Genomic DNA, 22,500 nt, shown 5'->3' on the forward strand with positions numbered 1-22,500 from the left:
GCCATATGGAGAGCTCACTGCTCAAGAATGGACGGTAGACTGAAATATTGAAGACCGTAGGATGTTGTTTCTGTCATCCAAACAGGAAAACATTGTGACTTCATCTTGAGAGAAGTCAGAAAATGAAAAAGGTGTGTTCAAGATGACCTATAAAACTCATGGATGGATTAAAGAGGAGAGGAGGGCTTGGGGATCTCATCTAGGTTTCTGGCCACAGTAACTGGATAGGTGGCAATGGGAAATGAGGGACGAGTGGGCAGGAGAAAGTCACTATTACCCAATTAAAATTGAGAAGTCACTGGGATATCCAAATGGAGAAAGACAGTAGACAATTGGAAATTTAAGAATAGAGACCAGAGGAACTGCATAGTTTGGAGATAAATACTTTGAAGTATTCATCAAAAGGAAAAGATATGTACACACCTACCCACATTCTTCTGAAAAACCCTGATGTTTATAAGTAGGTAGAGAATGGGCAATCTGGTTTTTAAAACAAATTTGGTGGTTAGAAGCTGCTAATCTCCACAACCCTAATGTCTGAAGGCAGGTAGAGAGGAGTACCTCAAAGAAGACATAGAGAAAGAGTGGCCAGTAAAGCAAGAAGCAAAGATATAAGTAAGGATGCCAAGAGAAGAAAGTAGATTGAGAAAAAGGGAAAGCTTGTGTTGAATGATGCTGCAAGATCAAGGATTAAGGTTAAGGTCAAGGATGGTGAGGATGGAGAAATGTACATTAGCTTAAACAACATGGGAATCATTAGTCACTTTCATGCAGAAATTTTAGTGAAGTGGTAGGAGTACAGGGGTGGACTAAGGCGGTGACAGGGGTGAATAAGATAGCAGAAAGAAGAGAAGACAGTATGTGTAGACAGTTCTTCCAAGACATTTGTCTATAAGGGAATCAGAATAACAGGGACAGTGGCAGGCGTTTTTTTTTTTAAGGTGGATTTTGATAGAGATATTTTTCTAGCGCTAAAGAGGAATGAGTAGTAAAATATGGATTAATAATTCAGTAGCGTAGGGAGAGGCAAGTCCTTGAGAAAGTGGAAGAGTGAAGGGGAGAGACATCTCCACCATTGAAGCAGGAGGAAAGATGGAGGAGCAGGCTGCAGTGTTCATCAGAAAAGGATTAAGTCAAGCCCAGGGGTTTTTATTTCCACAGAAAAGTGTGAGATGTATCATTGGCTAGGAGTAACAGAAGAGGAATTCTTCTCTTCGTCTTACATTCTCCCATTACATGTTAACCTTAAATTCTCTCGAGGCTAATTATCTTAATACTTTACTGTTTACTTGTTTAGGAATTATTTTCAAGTGTTCCACCAGACCAGTGTGAGCTTTCCCATTGCTTTCCCTTTCATCATTCATGCTCTGAATTGAATAGTTAGCCCTGCAGCATGCCTATACAGGCAGCTGTAGAGCCCACTTTTATAAAGCAACTCCTCAGTGATTGGCCAATATGAATCAATTTTACCTTAAAGGATGACTCTAAAGTAATCTTTCCATAATAAAAAAAATCTCAGAGATTTATGGATAAAAAGTTAAATGATAACCTCCTCCATCCTCATTCTGCCATGCCCACCCTCCCTGAGGCACAGGATTTTTGTTTTGTTTTGTTTTAAAGCACAGTGTGAGAATTTTCTCCCGAAACTAAGAGGCTTTATTGCTTTGTGTCTTCTAAGATTTGTGGCTTCTGCATAATGCCAAACGGTGACGTGTAAGTCAGTCAGTCTTACCTGAAGTTATTTAATAAGACTGCTGCTCTTTGGGTATTTATATAGAAAGTGTGGGGCACTGTGTTAAGTGTTTTACATGCAATATCATATTAGTACTATTCAACAGCTCTTTGAAGTAGGTGTTCCTATCCACATTTTACAAATGCAGTAGCCAAATCATAAAGTGGTAAAACAATTCACTAACATACAAAAGGGTGGAAGCGGTATTCAAATTTAAGTACATCTGACTTCAGAGTCTTTGTTCTACTGTTGCTCCAGAGGCTGCTACAAATGATATCTTTAATTTTTTTTTTTTGACTTGAGTCAAATAGGAAGTTGAGCCCCTATTAAAATTTTTTTTTGTCCTTTATACCTTTACTATGTACTTTTGGATCAGCCCTCTGTATTAAGAATAAGTTGTTACAGTGAATAAAGGAAGAGTTATGAGTTCCTTTACACCTGAAAATGGGCACCAAGGGTACCATGAGAAGGGAAAATGTGCATTTATTTCAGTTCCATGTCCTCAACATTCCAGAACTTAGTAAGTCGTAAGTAAATATTGATTAGTGAGTAAACAATGAGAGAATTTCAGAAAATACATTTCCTTTGCTTGTGGTTTTGCCTTGCCGGTTCTTCCTCTTCTGGAATCCTTGGAGCTCTTTCCCTTCTCTTCTCCTGCCCTCCACTCCCCTCCCTTACTCCACTTCCTCTCTGGGTTCACTCATCAGATCCCCTTGGCCTGACTGTAGTCGATACTTTCACTGACCTTAAGACGTATCCATCCACTTACTTACTTGACAAATACAATTAAATACCTAGTAATCATTTCAAACAAAGAACAGCTAAAACAGAGATCCTGGTTTTCCTTCAGGCCATTTCTTTGCCTCAATCTTCCTTATCCCAGGTAACTGGCACCGCTCTGACCAGTTGACACATCCTTGTGTCCCCTCTCTTCCTCACATCCCACACACATTCCTAAAGGTAGAATAGATACCTTTATTCTACCCCCTTCTCTCCATATCCATGGCTACTCTCTGGAGCCCTGTCACCTCTCACTGTAGTCTCTTAGCTTGTATCCCTGCCTCCACACTTGCCCTCCTATTGTCCAGAGCCCACAAAGCAGCCACAGCAACATTGTCTTGTATCTCTACTTCCTACTTCTATTGCTTCCTATCATACTTAAAATCCAAACTCCTTTCCATGTCATGCAAAGCCTTGCCACATGGCCCCTGCCTATCTCTGCCACCACAATACCCCCAACTCACTACACTGTAACTGGGCTGACCATTTTGCTGTTTTGTCCCATATACCAATTTCATTTCCACCTTAGGGTTTTATTCTGCTCTTTACCCTGTCTAGATGTCTCTTCATCAGGATCTTTGAGTAGCTGGCTTTTCTGTAGCATTTAGGTCCCAGTTTAAATGTCATCTCTTTAGAAAAGACTTCCCGGGCCACATTTTGTCACGCTTTCTTAATATATTTTTATAGGGCATCTTCCCCTATGTGAAAATCCCTTGTATATTTATTTATATACTTGTTAAGCGTTCTTCGCCATCCCTAGCCTCCACCCTTACCTGAGCATAAAGCTTCATAAAACTGATGATCTTATTTATCTTGTTTGTCATTGTATTCACTGCCTGGCTCATAATAGGTTATCAAAATTTTTTGAGTGAGAATTTATAAGAATGCAATAAATAAATGAATGCCTATCGCCGGGCCTGAATGTATTTGTAAATATATCTGTTTAGTTAACTTACCTGCTCAGCCACTCTGAAAGCTTACACTCCATAATGTGATGTTGTCCAATTTCTTCCTAAACAGAATATTTCTATTACTTGGAGGGATCCAAAGATGCTCTCCTTTGTGGTTTCAGCAGTGATTCAGGGTATGTAATATTTGTTTCAATTTTAGTCTAAAGACTGAAAAAAAGAAAAAGCAAGTTCAATCAGTTTGCTAAGAAGGACCTTTGATTCTATGTTATTTTCTTATATTTCATGACATTACTTGACACAGTCTGTCCCACGGTGAGTCCAGACTTTAAAACGATCATGGTTAATGCATACTTTTGAAAGCAAGATGTAGGTATGCTTGGATTAAAACAAGATACCAGTCATATATATCTTAAGGAAGTAGAAAAAAAGTTACTTCCAAAAAACCCAACCAAGAGTTGTTTGGATAGTTTCTAGCCTTTCTTGTTTCCAGAAAGAAGAGTGATAAAATCAACTTTTCTTTCCATCCCTAAATTCTACTCATTCTCCCATCGAGTACAGTTCATGGGTTACAGAATGCAGTGACAGTTTGGCCACTCTAAACAAAAGGACCCCATGGACTTGGGTAAAGCTATTTTAAGGTATCATATTTATGTAAGTACCTGCTGTTTCTCCCATATACCAACTTTATTTCTGCTGTAGGGCCTTTGTTCTTGCACTCTCCCTGCCCAGAGATCCCTTGACCAGACTCTGTGTACACAGGGAACATAAAAATAAACAAGATAAAGTTGCTGCTCCCAAAGACACATCAAAACACCTTTTATCTGTCATTGTGGATACCAATCTACCAACTTTAAAAAGACAAAAAGTCTAATTATAAATCTCTGTGAACTTATACAATTGCTATCTGTTGACTGTTGTTGATTCTAGTTCACCTCAAGAATAATTTGGGGAAACAGTTTTATTAGAGACCTGTATATTAATATCAATCTTTGTGAATATAAGAATTTTTATATGATATCTAGTGAAAGTTTTCAAGTTTTGATGATTGTTGATGATACTAATAGCAGGTACCATTTATCAAATGTTTTTTATGTACAGGAAGTAGGTTAGGTCATTTGCATACATTATCTTTTTTAAACTTAAAAACAATCTTAACCTTTGGAAGTACATATTATTATCTTGTCTCATGGAAAGAAGAAACTGGGGCCTTGCAGAATTTAAGTAATTTGACAAAGTCAGCAACTAGTACAAAGTAGGGATGGGGTTGAAACCCACTTCTTCCTGACTTCAAAAAGTGTGTTCTTAAAAATTATTCGATATTGTCCCCCTGAAAAGGAGATCTTGAGTTTTTGACTTTTATGTAAGACTCTTCAGCTTGCATCCTGAAGGTCCTCTGACTTGTGATATTCTTTCTCACATGTAGTCAGTGTCCAGAAGGGTACACCTGTAAGAAGATTGGCAGAAATCCTGACTATGGCTACACGAGCTTCGATACTTTCAGCTGGGCCTTCTTAGCCTTGTTTCGGCTAATGACCCAGGATTACTGGGAAAACCTTTACCAACAGGTGAGTGCCAAGAGAAGCATTCATTGTATTCACTGCACAAAAAAACTGATGTATGTGCTACCCAGCTTTATGTATGAGATATTTTATTCAAATTAGAATGGAGAAAACTCTATTGTATTAGTCCTGTGTGTTCTATTTCTAGTATTATTAGAATGGATCATTCTTATATCATAAATTGTTTTCTTATCTTTTCTGGGCTTTTTGATCTCCAGATCTCTTTCCCTCTTTGTGAATGTAGCATCCCATGGGGTCCTAGGTAAATAGAAAGAAATATCCTATAACATTTTCTCATAGCACTGCTATACACTCTATGCTTTCCACACATGCCTCCCTGTTTACAGTGCTCTAAATACCAGGCTCTCCTGTGCTCACCATGCTTTGTCTTTTAACTACCTTGGACACTTGTTCTGGACTCAGTAGTATCTCCCCCAAATTCATATGTTGAAGTCCTAACTCCCAATACCTTAGAATGGCTATGTTTAGAGTTATGGCCCTTAAAGAGGTAACTAAGTTAAAATGAAGGGCTTTCCAGGTAGCTCATTGGTAAAGAATCCACCTGCCAATGTAGGAGATGTGGGTTCAATCCCTGGGTCAGGAAGAACCCCTGGAGAAGGAAATGTTAACTCACTCTAGTATGCTTGTCTGGAGAATCCCATGGATAGAGGAGCCTGGCAGGCTGCAGTCCATGGGGATGCAAAGAGTCAGACATGACTAAGCAACTGAGCACAATTTAAAATGAGGCCATTTGGGTAGGTTCTAAACCAATCTCATGTTCTTATAAGAAGGAAACATTAGGACATGAGTGAGAGACACAACACACACACACACACACACACACACACACACACAGAAAATGCCAAGTGAGGACTTAGAAGGTGGCCTCAGGAAAAACCAAACCTGCCAATACTTTGATCTTGAATTTTCATCATCTAGGACTATGAGAAAATACACTTCTGTTGTGTAAGCTACCCAATTTATAGGATTTTGTTATGGCAGCCTGAGCAAACTAGAATAGGAATGGAAGACTCAATTCATGACTCTAAGTTTTCCTCTCCTAACTCAACTGCAGGTTTCATCATCCATCTCTTGTAGTGGAATTCTTCATTCACGTGGCCATCTCCTCCAACTTACATGTGGTTTCTGGGGACTGTGGGCTCTATCTTTTCACCTATATGTTATCAGTACCCAACCTCAAGAGAAAGGAGACCAAAAATGATTATTTTGTATTATAAAAAATAGGTTCATGACATTGTACAGGAGACAGGGATCAAGACCATCCCCATGGAAAAGAAATGCAAAAAAGCAAAATGGCTGTCTGGGGAGGCCTTACAAATAGCTGAGAAAAGAAGAGAAGCAAAAAGCAAAGGAGAAAAGGAAAGATATACCCATTTGAACGAAGAGTTACAAAGAATGGCAAGGAGAGATAAGAAAGCCGTTCTCAGCAATCAATGCAAAGAAATAGAGGAAAACAATAGAATGGGAAAGACTAGAGATCTCTTCAAGAAAATTAGAGATACCAAGGGAACATTTCATGCACAGATGGGCTCAATAAAGGACAGAATGGTATGGACCTAACAGAAGCAGAAGATATTAAGGAGAGATGGCAAGAATACACAGAAGAACTGTACAAAAAAGATCTTCACAACCCAGATAATCATGATGGTGTGATCACTGGCCTAGAGCCAGACATCCTGGAATGTGAAGTCAAATGGGCCTTAGAAAGCATCACTACGAACAAAGCTAGTGGAGGTGATGGAATTCCAGATGAGCTGTTCCGAATCCTGAAAGATGATGCTGTGAAAATGCTGCACTCAGTATGCCAGCAAATTTGGAAAACTCAGTAGTGGCCACAGGACTGGAAAAGGTCAGTTTTCATTCCAATCCCAAAGAAAGGCAATGCCAAAGAATGCTCAAACTACCGCACAATTGCACTCATCTCACACGCTAGTAAAGTAATGCTCAAAATTCTCCAAGCCAGGCTTCAGCAATATGTGAACTGTGAACTTCCTGATGTTCAAGCTGGTTTTAGAAAAGGCAGAGGAACCAGAGTTCAAATTGCCAATATCCGCTGGATCATCGAAAAAGCAAGAGATTCCAGAAAAGCATCTATTTCTGCTTTATTGACTATGCCAAAGCCTTTGACTGTGTGGATCACAATAAACTGTGGAAAATTCTGAAAGAGATGGGAATACCAGACCACCTGATCTGCCTCTTGAGAAATTTGTATGCAGGTCAGGAAACAGTTAGAACTGGACATGGAACAACAGACTGGTTCCAAATAGGAAAAGGAGTTCATCAAGGCTGTATATTGTCACCCTGTTTATTTAACTTATATGCAGAGTACATCATGAGAAACACTGGACTGGAAGAAACACAAGCTGGAATCAAGATTGCCGGGAGAAATATCAATAACCTCAGATATGCAGATGACACCACCCTTATGGCAGAAAGTGAAGAGGAACTCAAAAGCCTCTTGATGAAAGTGAAAGTGGAGAGTGAGAAAGTAGGCTTAAAGCTCAACATTCAGAAAACGAAGATCATGGCATCTGGTCCCATCACTTCATGGGAAATAGATGGGGAAACAGTGGAAACCGTGTCAGACTTTATTTTTCTGGGCTCCAAAATCACTACAGATGGTGACTGCAGCCATGAAATTAAAAGATGCTTACTCCTTGGAAGGAAAGTTATGACCAACCTAAATAGCATATTCAAAAGCAGAGACATTACTTTGCCAACAAAGGTCCGTCTAGTCAAGGCTATGGTTTTTCCTGTGGTCATGTATGGATGTGAGAGTTGCACTGTGAAGAAAGCTGAGCACCGAAGAATTGATGCTTTTGAACTGTGGTGTTGGAGAAGACTCTTGAGAGTCCCTTGGACTGCAAGGAGATCCAACCAGTCCATTCTGAAGGAGATCAGCCCTGGGATTTCTTTGGAAGGCATGATGCTAAAGCTGAAACTCCAGTACTTTGGCCACCTCATACGAAGAGTTGACTCATTGGAAAAGACTCTGATGCTGGGAGGGATTGGGGGCAAGAGGAGAAGGGGACGACAGAGGATGAGGTGGCTGGATGGCATCACTGACTCGATGGACGTGAGTCTGAGTGAACTCCGGGAGTTGGTGATGGACAGGGAGGCCTGGTGTGCTGCGATTCATGGGGTCGCAAAGAGTCGGACACGACTGAGCGACTGATCTGATCTGATCTTTCTCAAATTGCCACAGGTTCTTCTTTTAGCCTGTTTTGTCTGTTTCATTTCTGAGAATATTATAAATGAATTTAGAAATTATATGGAAATCTAACTTTACAGGAAAAAATATGAAATATACAAATGACTGTTTAAGGATGCAAAAAGATACTCACCTTTACTGCAAATTAAGACTAGAGTGACATATAACTTTTCATCTCTTGGAATGACAAAGATCAAAAAGTTGATCAAAAGGAAGATACTGTCTGATTAAGCTATGAGGAGGCAGATTTTCTCACACATTTCTGTGAACCACTGGAGAGGCTAACATGGGAGTTTCTATGAAAATTAAAATGAATATGCCTGTTGACTTAAGAATTCCACTACTAAGAATTTATCCAAAAGAAGAATTCAGTAACAACTGATACTGATAGAAAAAGGAACTGAGTTTTTAGAGAAAGGATAAAGAGACTTATTTTTCAGTTAATATCTGTTGGTACAATTTAATTTTTTAACATGTATTACATTTAAAAAAGTGAGGGTTCAGGGTGGGGCACACATGTATACCTGTGGCGGATTCATTTTGATATTTGGCAAAACTAATACAATTATGTAAAGTTTAAAAATAAAATAAAATTAAAAAAAAAATAAAAATGTCTAGTGTTAATTAAAAATATGTAAAAGTTGAATACATAAGTTCATTTAATAAGGCTATTTACCTTGTGGTAACATAAACATTAATATTTAATATATCAGAATGTGATACTATAGAAATTATCTATTCCTATAATTTGAAAATGAGTAAAAACAGCTAGTTTTTGAGTAATTTTCAGACTAGGGGAGAAAAAAATTCAGAGTTATTATTAAGCTTATCATAGTCTAGAACCATATTTAATTTTGATACAGGCTTAATACATTGCTATATCTTTTGTCTTGGAAAAGTGTGTGTTTTAATACTGATTGTTTTCCATGAAGATACAATTTTATTCCTTTATTTTTTGATAACATGAGACTATATAGAACTGCTCGATTTACCATGCCTTAATATGCCATTCAAGTTGAAATGATTTACCAAAAAAAAACCCTTTGTGTTATTAAAATAATGATTTCCTTTTTTGCCTAGACCCTGCGTGCTGCTGGGAAAACCTACATGATCTTCTTTGTTGTGGTGATTTTCCTGGGATCCTTTTATCTAATAAACTTGATCTTGGCTGTTGTTGCCATGGCCTATGAAGAACAGAACCAGGCAAACATTGAAGAAGCGAGGCAGAAAGAGTTAGAATTTCAGCAGATGCTGGATCGACTTAAAAAAGAGCAAGAGGAAGCGGAGGTATTTTTATTTGGTTTAAAATTCTTCCTAGAAGTGAACAGGCAAAGGGGAACAACAGAAGCCCTGTGATCTCTGTCTGACCTTTCCCAGGGAGATTTTCTCTCCTGGATTCTTTCATATAAACTGAATTTTCATTCTGGTGTGGTCAAAGGAAGCAATTCTGTATTGAGTTAGAGTTGACATCTGCTTCATTCTACCTTCCCCCTTAATCAGCTCACTTCAGCATGGAGAATGCTCTAAGCTCTTCTTCTTAAGCCTGTTCCCCATGATTCCTCAGTGTGTATGGTATTAAGCAAAGTCCCGAAACATTTATGATGTTACTTCCCCACACTAACAATTGTACACATGTCCTTAGGGAAAATTACGTTGATGTTAGAGTTAACAAATATACTGTGGAGTAGAAAGCAAATGGGCATCAGTTTTGGTTAAAGTTGCAAAAATTTTAAGGTAATGTGAGATGTTGAAAAAATCATACTTACGATTGTGGCCACTTTAGGTTAAGTCACAAATTTTTGTGGATTTTTCTTTTTTTTTTTTTTTTTTTTGTGGATTTTTCTTTACTCCTCCCTCCAAAGGGGTACGTCAGTGGAAAAGTTTGAGGAAGTTTGTACTAAGAGAACCAAAATTTCAAGTATTTTACATAAGTTGATGGTTTGACCTAGTAAAATCTATTCAAGAAATCTAACCTATTGGGAGGAAGGTAGTAATCTGTAATGCAGAGAAGCTTTTAGGCAGAAAGATGTTCAGTGTAATATTTTAATATTAAAAATCAGAAAGCATTTAAATTTCCAAAAATTAGAAAGTAGGTAAGGGGATTATAATATTTTTGTGTCTTAAAATATTACTCAGCCATAAGATATGTGTTTTAAGAATATTATGACAGGAAAAGGTGTTAATACAATAATATATTAAGTCATAGAATACAAAATTGAATGTAAGATATACATTAAAAATATATGAAGACTGAAAGACATGTTAACGCCAGTTATTCCTGGGATGTAGGATTGTGAGTAATTCTTGCTTTTTATTCACAATATCTTTAATTCCAAATTTTGTAAGATTTGGAAGATTTTACAAGGGTTTTTAATAATAAAACCTTAATTTTTATAAAAGGGTTAGCACTAGGCTATTGCAGGAACTTCCTGGGTAATCCCTAAAAGCATCTTTTATTTTCTTGATATATTATTCTGTAATAATTAATATTATTTTAAAATAATTCTTTCTTCATTTAACTATAGAAGTGCGTGAATCTATTGATAATATTGAATTATATTGTATACCTGAACAACTTATACAAATGAATTATCTTATCACATGGTTGATATGAGTTTTATGTCCCAGAATTATCTACAGTTAAAACTTCTACATATACTATTTAAAATTGCTTTATTATAAGTATAGTAATAGTATATAATTGTTTAATTATGAAACACAGTATGGCTTTATTAACAATGCAGGAGAAGTGATAAACATATATTTTATAAGCTCTCTAGTCATGATGCAAAGGAAACATTACTTCCCATATGAGGGACGTGATTATGTGCACAGTATAATTAAATTTGTGGTAAAGAGGTACATTTTGCAGTTCTTGGAATTGACTCACTGTGTGTGTATTCTCTGGTTCAACAGGCAATAGCATTAGCGGCAGCTGAATACACCAGCATTGGGAGAAGCAGAATAATGGGTCTCTCTGAGAGTTCTTCTGAAACATCCAAACTGAGCTCTAAAAGTGCTAAAGAAAGAAGAAACAGAAGAAAGAAAAAGAACCAGAAGAAACTCTCCAGCGGGGAAGAAAAGGGAGACAATGAGAAACTGTCCAAATCGGAATCCGATGAGAGCATCAGGAGAAAAAGTTTCCACCTTGGTGTTGAAGGTCATAGGCGAGCACGTGAAAAAAGATTGTCTACCCCTAACCAGGTACCACTGACACCCTCACATGTGTATTGCCAGAGGTGGGATCACGGAGTTCTATCTGAGGGAAGCGCACTCAGGAGAAGAGTGAGTGACTTCATTAGTATGTTTTTAGGTAAAAACCTATTGATGACTGGGCATTTATGGAAAGAACATAGAGATATATAGTCTTCCATTTAAGTTTGACCATTTTGAAGGAGCTTATAGTTTTAGAATTGTCATATCTTCTCCAATATAAATATCCAAAACACATGTTCATGAGAACCAGTGTAGAAATGAAGAAATAATTTACAGCATCAGTTACCTTTTCTTGTTTTTATTTAGTCTTCATTTTGCAGTGCCTCATTGGTTAAAAACTAACCTTAGATTAGTTTTTTTCTTTTTTCACCAGTGTAGGTACACCAGACTACTGTAGGTACACCAGACTACGGTAGGTAGTCACCACATGACTGCAAGTAGTCACCACTTTAGGGACCACCGGAATAGCAGTCACCCAAACCTTACTGCCTCTACCCCAGAAGGTTCCAGTCTCTAACATCTAGTCCCTCCCATAGTCTCATTTCTCCTTGTGTGGAATTTCTCTTTCCTTTTTTTTTTTCCACTGACACCTCTGTATTTCAGATCTTCCTGCCTTCAAACCTCCAGGAGCAAGAATTCCTATTCTTCTTTACACTTCCCTGGTTTCCACTGCACAGTCCCTTCAAATAATTTTTCTAAAACAAAGTAGTTTTTCTGCTCAACTTAAAACATAAAAAGCAGACAAAAACTATGTTGAATAGCCACTGACTACAGAACAAGCCCCACATCTTGTCAATGCCCTGGCTTTGATCTAGTCCCACTCTTGTCAGCCTGCATGGAGCCTCGGTCCGCCACCACTGTGACTCGCCCCTCCATGCCCTATGTTCTCATGGCATTTGACTTGGTGCACATGGTTTCCTCTTCCTTGTTTTCCTCCTGGCATGGGGCCACCCATTCGTTGCCCCTTAGCTCAGGGGCCACCCATCCACAGAGTCCTCTGTTCTCTCTGCTCCTCCCAATCTGCTCTTCAGTTACCCACTTAGAATTACTCTCCTTTTCATCTATGTCATTAAAATTTCTACCTTCTGCTGCTTAACTCTGTAGGACCCTACCATTTATACACAAAAGTGAAAGAATCCCTTCCTTCAAAGATTTCATAATCTAGTTGGGGAGATAGAACTTGAAAGTAATATTGGTTAAAAAAAAAAAAAAGCAAAACAAAACTATGAGTAGAGCAGTTCAAGCTTGTTTTAAGGTAAAGATATTACTATATGCATTTCCCATTATTCTCAATGCCTATCACATTGTCCTTAACATAGTAAGCACTAATGTTTATTGAATTAGATACACCCAAGGAATATGCAGTTTGATTTATACACATAGTTTATCTTGGACACAAGTCATATAAATGTGACTTGATTTCACCTCTTTAGTATTGGACAGCTTCTTTTCCATGTTCTAATATTATTATGGGGTCTTCCCTGGTGGTTCAGTGGTAAAGAATCCACCTGCCAATGCAGGAGACACAGGTTCAATCTCTGGGTGGGGAAGACCCCTTGGAGAAGGAAATGACAACCCACTCCACTGTTCTTGCCTGGGAAATCTCACAAACAGGGTAGCCTGACGGGCTACAGTCCACGGTTTCGCAAAAGAGTCAAACATGACTGAGTGACTAAACAACAACAACAACAACAGAAATTTTTAAGACTTTGTAAATCCATTGGTATTAGAAAGTCTTTCTTAACAGACCTTAACTGAGCCCTCAGTGTGCAGGGTAGAGCTGCAAGCAATGGAATGCAAAGATGCATAGTGTGGTCTTAGCCTCAAGAAAGTTAAGGAATGTAGGGGTTGATGTATGAACAGCTCGGTAACAGCTATTAGTATCAAATTCTTTTTTAAGTAATTATTTATAGCAACATGAATGGTACAGAATGAGTGGAGAGATAACTTGAGGCCAGAAGTATAAAGAGTGATACAGTAGCAGATAACGCACTTGGTCCTGAAAAGATGAACTTTTCCAGTCTCCTCACTCCTCATTTAAAAGAATTTGTCATTTTGCTGAATTTCTTTGTTTTTAAATATGTTTCTTTTAAACCCAGTACAGAGCCCTCTGCCCTCAGGTCAGTGGTCTTCATAGGAGTTCTAGGAAATGCACGTCTGCTTCAGCAGATACACTTCACCTTTTATTTTTCCTGCAGTCACCACTCAGCATTCGTGGCTCCTTGTTTTCTGCAAGGCGGAGCAGCAGAACAAGTCTTTTCAGCTTCAAAGGTCGAGGAAGAGATATCGGATCTGAGACTGAATTTGCTGACGATGAGCACAGCATCTTTGGTGACAACGAGAGCAGAAGGGGCTCCCTGTTTGTGCCCCACAGACCTCGGGAGCGGCGCAGCAGTAACATCAGCCAAGCCAGTAGGTCTCCCCCAGTGCTGCCAGTGAATGGGAAGATGCACAGCGCTGTCGACTGCAATGGCGTGGTCTCCCTGGTGGATGGACCCTCCGCCCTCATGCTACCCAATGGACAGCTCCTGCCAGAGGTGATAATAGATAAGGCAACTTCTGATGACAGCGTAAGGACGTTTTAAATAGCTCAGGCATGGTTCGGCCCTTATTCTTGCATCCATCACTCTCCCTGCTGGAGGGGCCTTCTCTCTGGTCCTCTGAATGGCTCTGAATCTTGCAATACTTTTTATGCTAGAAACACACCTTTAACTGATTAATGTAATCCTTATACTATTGTTGTAGGTATCCAATTCCAAGATATTTAAACTCCCATTTTTGAAAAATGGTACCTATCTACTGATATTATACTTGATTATCAATCATCCCCTTAGAAAACAATTTATATATCAGCATAAAATGCATTGATAATGCTAACATTATTAGTTGATAATAGGTTACATGTCTGTAAGGAGATTTGGGTTATTTGCCACCTACTGCTATTTTTTCAAGTCACTACTTTATATATACCTTGCTCCAAGGGATCTTATTTGAGTTCTTAATAATTAATAATAGTAATAATAATAGCAGACACATTAGTATTTATAGCAGCCCTAGGAGGTGATATATTACTATCCCTTTTATACACCTGGGAAAACTGAGTCACGGGGAAATGAAACAATTTGTGCAGTCACTCAGCCAATAAATTGTAGCCCTGAAATTCAAAAAGAGGCCTTCTGTTTCAGAGCTTATGCTTTTAACCACCACACTTTCTCTCCAGGATGTGGTAAACTTCTTAGGAATAGTTTAGAGTAACTGTGATTTTCCCCCACACATAAATGAAACACACTTTTATCATTAAAAGAAATACCAAAACTCTTCCATCTGAAATCTGTGAATAAAAACATAATATCCAAAATACATACATAAATGCAAACATATACATATAAGACAAAAATAAAACACCTTTCCAAAACAACAGTTTCAAGAGATTGGGAGTCATTGAGTGGTATGAGAAAAGGGTGTGATGAAGCCTGAAAGTGAGATCTTTCTGGTTTTGGAGTTTCTTGGTTACGTGTTAAGGTCACTCACCATGTTACATTGTGTTGCTTGATATCGGAAAGGCTTTGACTAACCTAACAAGCTCTGAACTCGTGCCACCTATTTATAAATCATATTTGCAGACAATGAAGTATTTTAAGTGAGAATGAAGTTCCATCAAAGCCATGGCCACGCATGTATTTTCGTTTGAAATGCATGCATGTGCTTTTAGGTCATATGTGACCTCTGTGCTTGCATGATACAGCTTCAGCCCTCTGTCAAGGTGTTTTTCTTATCAAACAAGCATGTTAAATTTCCATGGAATCACATCTTTGTTGTGTTTTGCTTTTCAATAATGTGTATTACCTATAAAAGATTATATAACGTTTATCAGATTTAGAGATTATTTCCTATTTTTAAATGAAATGTTTCACTTAATACTTAGTTTTACCACAGAAAAATCATTATCACTCTTAATTCTAAGACTAAAACTAAAGAGCTAGAGTAATTAGTGGATACTTTATAATTCAATAGAAATAAATGCAAAACATAATAGCATGAAATAATGTACAGTTTAGATGAAAAAATTGCATGAGAAATAATATAACCTTGACACCTGAGACATGTCTACATGGAGAAAAAAAATGCTTTAATCAACACAGCTATTTGTTTGACTTGGCGGAAAAAGAAATCTCTGCTTCCAGAAAGTCAGTAAATTAGAGAGTATATCAGCTAAAACATGGTTGTAGAGAGATCTCTGTAAGAAGCCACCTGCAGATGTATGTGTATGTGTCCTGCGCATGTATGGACATGCATACATATATACACACATACATGTATTTATGCCTGTTTGTCTACATTTTAATATACAAGCATATATAACTGTATCTAAACAACTATACTTTACAACTCTAAATCTGTATATCTATATATATGTTTGTAGAATGGTGTGTGTGTGTATACACATATATATATATACATACCACATATTGCGACCCCATGAACTGTAGCCTACCAGGCTCCTCCATCCATGAGATTTTCCAGGCAAGAATACTGGAGTGGGTTGCCATTTCCTTCTCCATAAAGTTGTCTGGTTGTCTGTATGTATATATGTGTATGTGTGTGTGTATTGTTGGCCTGCACTGAACTGGCACAGTGTTTTAACTCTGAATTAGCTGCCAAGATTTAGAAATAAGACATCTTTACATAAATGTGGGTATACCTGGTAAAATTGAGCTCATATTCCTGCATGGCAGCAATCCTTTGAAGCCTCTTTTAGATGGAGCTTACATTCTCCATTTTGATACAGTGTCCATCAGTCTTAATCATTGTTTTTCTACTGAGTTATTCATCTTGATAGACTCAGAGCAGTTCATGAGATCTGCTTTGGCAAGAGAAACAGTCATGACCATTGCCCTGTTATTGCCCCAACAAAGAATAATTACAGAAGCTTATCAGAGAACATTGAAGTTCTTCCTTTACACACACACACACAATTGCAAAACTTATTTAGCTGTTTTCATGTTAGGACTCTTACATAGTAAAGCTATCTGAATAAATTGGAGACCCAGAAAGATAGATAATGATAGTGATTATAACAATGAAAGCAGCTCATTTTAGTTTTTATTTCCTTAGTGTTAAGCCATTTAATCCTCATAACAAGATTGTGAGGCAAGTACTATGATTATTTCCATTTCACCAGTGATGAAATGGAGACAGGTTAAGTAACTCTCCTATGATACACAGCCAGTAAATGGCAGAGCCATGACTCAAATCAACAGTCTAGGCTCTAATTACTCACTACAACTTTGTGGGCAAGATTTTATTTTCTACCTACAATTTATTGAAATTCCATTCTTAAACTGTAATTATTCATCTTTTTTTTTTCAGGGTACAACCAATCAAATACACAAGAAAAGACGTCACAGTTCTTACCTCCTTTCTGAGGATATGTTGAATGACCCCAATCTCAGACAAAGGGCAATGAGTAGGGCAAGCATATTAACAAACACTGTAGAAGGTATGGAATAACATTCTCTTAACCATACAGATTTTTAAACAAAATTCAGGTAAGTCCGGTCAGCCTCGAATAGATACAGCAACTACTTAGGAAGAATTCAAAGAATATAAAATGGTTATAAGCAATGGTAAGACTAACCAATAGGTACTGATGGAATTGTCTTTAGTGCTTAAAAAGTGGATTAAGTTCTTTGTGATTAAAGACAGGCTTTGGGTGATAAGGGCTTCCCTGTAAAGCATCTGCCTGCAACGCTAGGCAATGGAGACCCGGGTTTGATTCCTGGGTTGGGAAGATCCCTGGAGAAGGAAATGGCAATCCACTCCAGCACTCTTGCCTGGAAAATCCCATGGACGGAGGAGCCTGATAGGCTACAGTCCATGGAGTCACAAAGAGTCGGACACTGACTGACTGAGCGACTTCACTTTCTTTCTTTCTTTCTTTGGACGATAATGACCTTTCAAAGATAAATAGCTTTATGGTACTAAATGAAGACAGTGAGGGTGGCCCAGGGCTATGTGACTCTCTTACTGTATATACTCTTAGAAATCTTACCTAGTCTCTCGAAATTAATCATTTTTCTAACTGACAAGAAAACAATACCAACTTCCAGGTTCTGTAAGTTTCTGCTTCTGAGAACATTCTATAAAATTGTAAAATGGTAATATGTGACACAACATCTGTCAAGATAGTGATGCAGAAGCGCTAGAGAAAGCAGTTTAGAGAATATGATGTGAACAGTAGTGATCAGCCAAAGGGCGGCAATTTCAACAATGTATTGGCGCCCACCCTCTCTCCCCACAACAAGCCTCTGGTTCCACCTTGTCTATGGGCTACCACCTCATCCCCCAACACACCCATGATGGGCCCAGACAAAGTTCTCACCCACCTCCTAAATTTATGATGAGAACTAAATGGGCTAATGGTGTGTGCTACCTATTGTATGAATAGCTCTATAAATTATTTCTAGTCTCTTGGTCCTGGGATTATTTTCACCTGTGAGCTGGCAAAAGCTTTTCCTGGAGAGAATAGAAATGTGTTATTATTGTAATGGATTCAGGGCATAGGGGAATGTATATATTGGGGTGTGTGTGTGTTTGTATGTATATATATTGGTTTATATACATTTATCTTAAATATATACATTATCTGAATTAAGAAAACATCAGTTCTTTTAACATCATATGTTAAGTGCTTGTTTCTCTCAGAGATACCCATAAATGCTCTCATTCATTAATTTCACTGCCTTCTTCTTATGATTGACCTAATAAATGAATGCATGATATAAGATTTTTATGTTATATGCTATGCTTTCATAGAAAGGATATTGTTAAACTTACAAAGTATAAAGCAGAAGACTTGTTTCAATGTTAAAGTGTACTGCTGATGTGTATCTGGTTAACAATAAAATATATAATATGTTAATGATTAACTTGGTGATCTCTGTGGTTTTTTCTTCCAGAACTTGAGGAGTCCAGACAGAAATGTCCACCTTGGTGGTATAGATTTGCACACACATTCTTGATCTGGAATTGCTCTCCATGTTGGATAAAATTCAAAAAATTTATCTATTTTATTGTAATGGATCCTTTTGTAGATCTTGCTATTACCATTTGCATAGTTTTAAACACATTGTTCATGGCTATGGAACATCACCCAATGACTGAGGAATTCAAAAATGTGCTCGTTGTGGGAAATTTGGTAAGCCTGTTAATGTGTATTATGTACCCTGAATGTCTCTCTTTGGTTGTCATGATTATCATTCCTGTTTTGTTTTTTTTTAAGTCAGATGGACATTTAGCTAGGTAGTTATGCATGTTCAGGATTCACAATGTGAGTCATTGTTCAGAGACAAGTTTCTGGTGATAAACACTATGTTAAAGTAATTCTGCAGGCATATTGAGGTCTATGAGTAACAGCATTATCTCCATAATGGGTCACCATCTTGGGAGCAAATGTGTGTTTGTTTTCTGACAGGCATGTCTGTTAGCAGCAACACTTTGAAAACTGGATACTTTCCTAGCCATTTTATAATTATTTTGCAGCTTACTTGTGAGCACATACCCTACAAGTTTTCAGAAAAACTATGGATACTTTGTTTTGACATATAGGTAAAGGATTCAGGCCTTTGGAATCCCAAAGTCCTTAGTTTGAGTCCTGGTTTTGCCTCCTACTGGTTATATAACCTTGGGAAAAAATTTTAATATCTATACTCTTTCATTTTCTCATTTATGTAATAATAATGTTTTCTTTATAAAATAATATTTTATTTTTAATATAACAATAATGCTTTATTTATATTACATATATAAATAAAATTAATGCTTATTTATTAATATTTATTGAGAAGAATGAAGACTTTCTACTTATTAGCCAGGCATATAGTAAGTACTTATACCTGCTTTCATCAGTCATCACCATCATCATCGTAATCATCATGCTTGCTTTTTTTTTAAATTTTTGTTGGAGTATAGTTGATTTACAATGTTGTGTTAGTTTCTGCTTTACAGCAAAGTGAATCGGTTATACACATAATGTATATCTACTCTTTGTTAGATTCTTCTCCCATATGGGTTGTAATAGAGTATTGGGCAGAACTCCCTGTGCTACACAGTAGCTCCTTATTAATTATCTGTTTTTTATAATCATCATGCTTTCAATGAATCAGCAGAAACAAGCCTTAAGAACAAGAATATTTAGAAGTCAAAATGATTAAACTGGACACAGAAGAAATAACGGCAGCCTAGAAAGGATCTGTAAGCTTCAGGAAGATATAGGATTCTGTTAGGAAAGTTGATGCCAGAGTGACCTCTTAAATGGGCAGTGGTGATCACACTTAATTAATGCCTTATGGCAAACAGAAAGTGCTAGTTTCCAGCAATCTGCATAACCAGGCAGAAGTTCTATTTCACAGCCAAAAGGTCCCAGTGTGTAACTCTTAATCAATCGTGAATAACTCTGGATGTCTTTGCAAAATGTCTGTATAAGATAATTTTGCTTTTGCCATGGTCCCAAATCAATTGCTATTTGAAGTCAAAGAGTGTTTCTGAGTTGGTCTTCTATCCAAAATTTCTTACACATATTCCAAGGCAGGATGTTTAAACTCATGTGCCCTGAGTTAGCATTCTTCTTTCTATTCCTAATTGCAAAAGGGCAGGACCATCTAGTTTCTAATTGTTGGTAGAGGTCAGATCATGAAAACCAGTACCTTCTCACTGAGTTGTCTGTATCACTGTGAATCCAAAAATGATTCATCATGTTTCTTGTCTATACAGTCCCAAATCTGGGTGCTCCCTGCCAGTCTTCTTGATGATATATTATTTTACAAATGACTCACAGTTACAGAGCTAACTATTTCCCTTTGAACCTTCTTTGCTGTTTCTTTGAATCAAATTGTACCCAAGTGATTTATAAGACTTCTGCTGTTGCCTTTTTAAATGAGTCCTTTTGATGCCATGTAGTAAATTAATGATGTTTTGTGATGTACTTTTGTGTCAAAGCTTTGGAAATCTTTGGGGCTTCACTGCTGGCTCAGAGGAGAAAGAATTTGCCTGCAATGCAGGAGCCCTGAGTTCAACCCCTGGGTTGGGAAGATCCCCTGGAAAAGGGAATGGCTACCCACCCCAGTATTCTTGCCTGGAGAATTCCATGGACAGAAGAGCCTGGCAGGCTACAGTCCATCAGGTCATAAAGAATCAGACATCACTAAGTAGAAAATCTTACTTTAGCTGCCACTGTATCGATTAAATACTTTTTCCTCTTCTACTGATACATCTTTGGAGTGAGTCAACTTATTCCTTATTACTCTAAAAGCAGTCAGACCAAAAAAAAGACTGGCTCAAAATTTCAGTATCAATATATTTCCTTTCTACTATCTTCCAGAATAACTTGTTGACATAAGTTATTTAGTAAGTGTTTTACAAAGAGTGCCTATCTTAATTTTCAAAACTTTTATGTATCAGAGATTTTAGTGTGCTCTTCTAAAATGCTCTCTAAAGGTGATGAAAACTGATAGAGTCAGAGCTTCTTAACTCTTCAATGCTTATAGCTATAGGAATAGCAATAGTTGGTTTATAGGATTAAATGAAATAATAATATATGTTTATAAACTATCTTATAAAGCACATTGTCTGAAACACAGTAAATGCTACACAAATAGTCATTATCATCATTAGGTTGCTTTCATACCTTTTAATACTAGAAATATATTTTATTTCTCGTGTAGGTCTTTACTGGCATCTTTGCAGCTGAAATGGTTTTAAAACTAATTGCCATGGATCCATATGAGTATTTCCAAATAGGATGGAATATTTTTGATAGTCTTATTGTGACCTTAAGCTTAGTGGAACTTTTTCTATCAGATGTGGAAGGATTGTCAGTTCTACGATCATTCAGACTGGTAAATATAGACCCAACCTTGCCTTTATAGTCTAGGTATAAAGGGGTCATTCTTTGGGTTTACATTACTATTTTTTTTTAACTTTTGGAGATGTGATTCAAAATATAAGATTAGATCTCAGTAGCTAGTAAAATGAAATTCCTTCAGTAGCAAATGCACTTAAAGAGCTCAACAATATTTGAATGTTTTAATTTTGGGATCTTGAAGACGTATTCAGTTGTATATGCTAGTATAATGATACGGCAGTAATTTATATCACAATAATAAGCTTATGGTTTATAGAATTTCAATCATTATAATATGTTCATAAGTTTGTGGATTTCATAAAGTTAATCCCCTCAAAATTGCTGTCTGATGTCAAAAATATTAAAAAAAAATGACTTTTTAATCCTTTTCCCTCTAATATATTGAACTTTCTCCTTATGTCAGCATGAAAAAAAATTGTGAAAGTATCAGAAAATAGAATTAAGGATAAATGATCAATTCTAAAGGATATAATATCTGATACTGTGATAAGAGATTTCTGTAACTATCCTGAACTAAAATTATAGTTTCTTCAAAATATGTGTAGTAATTGTATAGTGGCAAATATAACAAAATAATAGGAATATTGACAGTAGATTAAAAATTAATAATAAAAATAATTGATTTTAACTAGATAATGATAATATTTTAGAATTAAATTTTGAAACAAAGTTCAAGACTGGAAACATTGAGAACTTTTTCATAAAAACTGATAATAAGTTTTGTGTTTACTCTTAGCTCCGAGTTTTCAAGTTAGCAAAATCTTGGCCAACACTGAACATGCTGATCAAGATCATTGGCAATTCAGTGGGGGCTCTGGGAAACCTAACCTTGGTGTTGGCCATCATCGTCTTCATTTTTGCTGTGGTTGGCATGCAGCTCTTTGGTAAGAGCTACAAAGAATGTGTTTGCAAGATCAGTGAAGACTGCAAACTCCCACGCTGGCACATGAATGACTTCTTCCACTCCTTCCTGATTGTGTTCCGGGTGCTGTGTGGAGAGTGGATAGAGACCATGTGGGACTGCATGGAGGTCGCTGGTCAAGCCATGTGCCTTATTGTTTACATGATGGTCATGGTCATTGGAAACCTGGTGGTATGTAATCGCCTGTTCATACATTTAAAATTCTCCATAGAAAATTATTATATGA

The 22,500-nt window shown here is 37.2% G+C and overlaps 1 protein-coding gene across 2 annotated transcripts in view; it reads left to right on the forward strand.

Annotated features, from left to right (window-relative positions):
- The window catches only part of SCN9A (sodium voltage-gated channel alpha subunit 9), a 169,337-nt gene that overhangs the window by 86,142 nt on the left and 60,695 nt on the right, over window positions 1-22,500 (forward strand). For both annotated transcript variants that reach the window (XM_055572372.1, XM_055572371.1), the window contains 9 exons: window positions 3,533-3,596; window positions 4,847-4,988; window positions 9,295-9,501; window positions 11,131-11,418; window positions 13,629-14,000; window positions 16,801-16,930; window positions 18,390-18,628; window positions 21,153-21,326; window positions 22,089-22,445. In XM_055572372.1, coding sequence (XP_055428347.1) covers window positions 3,533-3,596; window positions 4,847-4,988; window positions 9,295-9,501; window positions 11,131-11,418; window positions 13,629-14,000; window positions 16,801-16,930; window positions 18,390-18,628; window positions 21,153-21,326; window positions 22,089-22,445 — 1,973 coding nt within the window. The remainder of the gene's footprint in view (window positions 1-3,532; window positions 3,597-4,846; window positions 4,989-9,294; window positions 9,502-11,130; window positions 11,419-13,628; window positions 14,001-16,800; window positions 16,931-18,389; window positions 18,629-21,152; window positions 21,327-22,088; window positions 22,446-22,500) is intronic.

This window comes from Bubalus kerabau, chromosome 3, assembly GCF_029407905.1.
Source record: "Bubalus kerabau isolate K-KA32 ecotype Philippines breed swamp buffalo chromosome 3, PCC_UOA_SB_1v2, whole genome shotgun sequence".
In the NCBI taxonomy this organism is placed as follows: domain Eukaryota; kingdom Metazoa; phylum Chordata; class Mammalia; order Artiodactyla; family Bovidae; genus Bubalus; species Bubalus kerabau.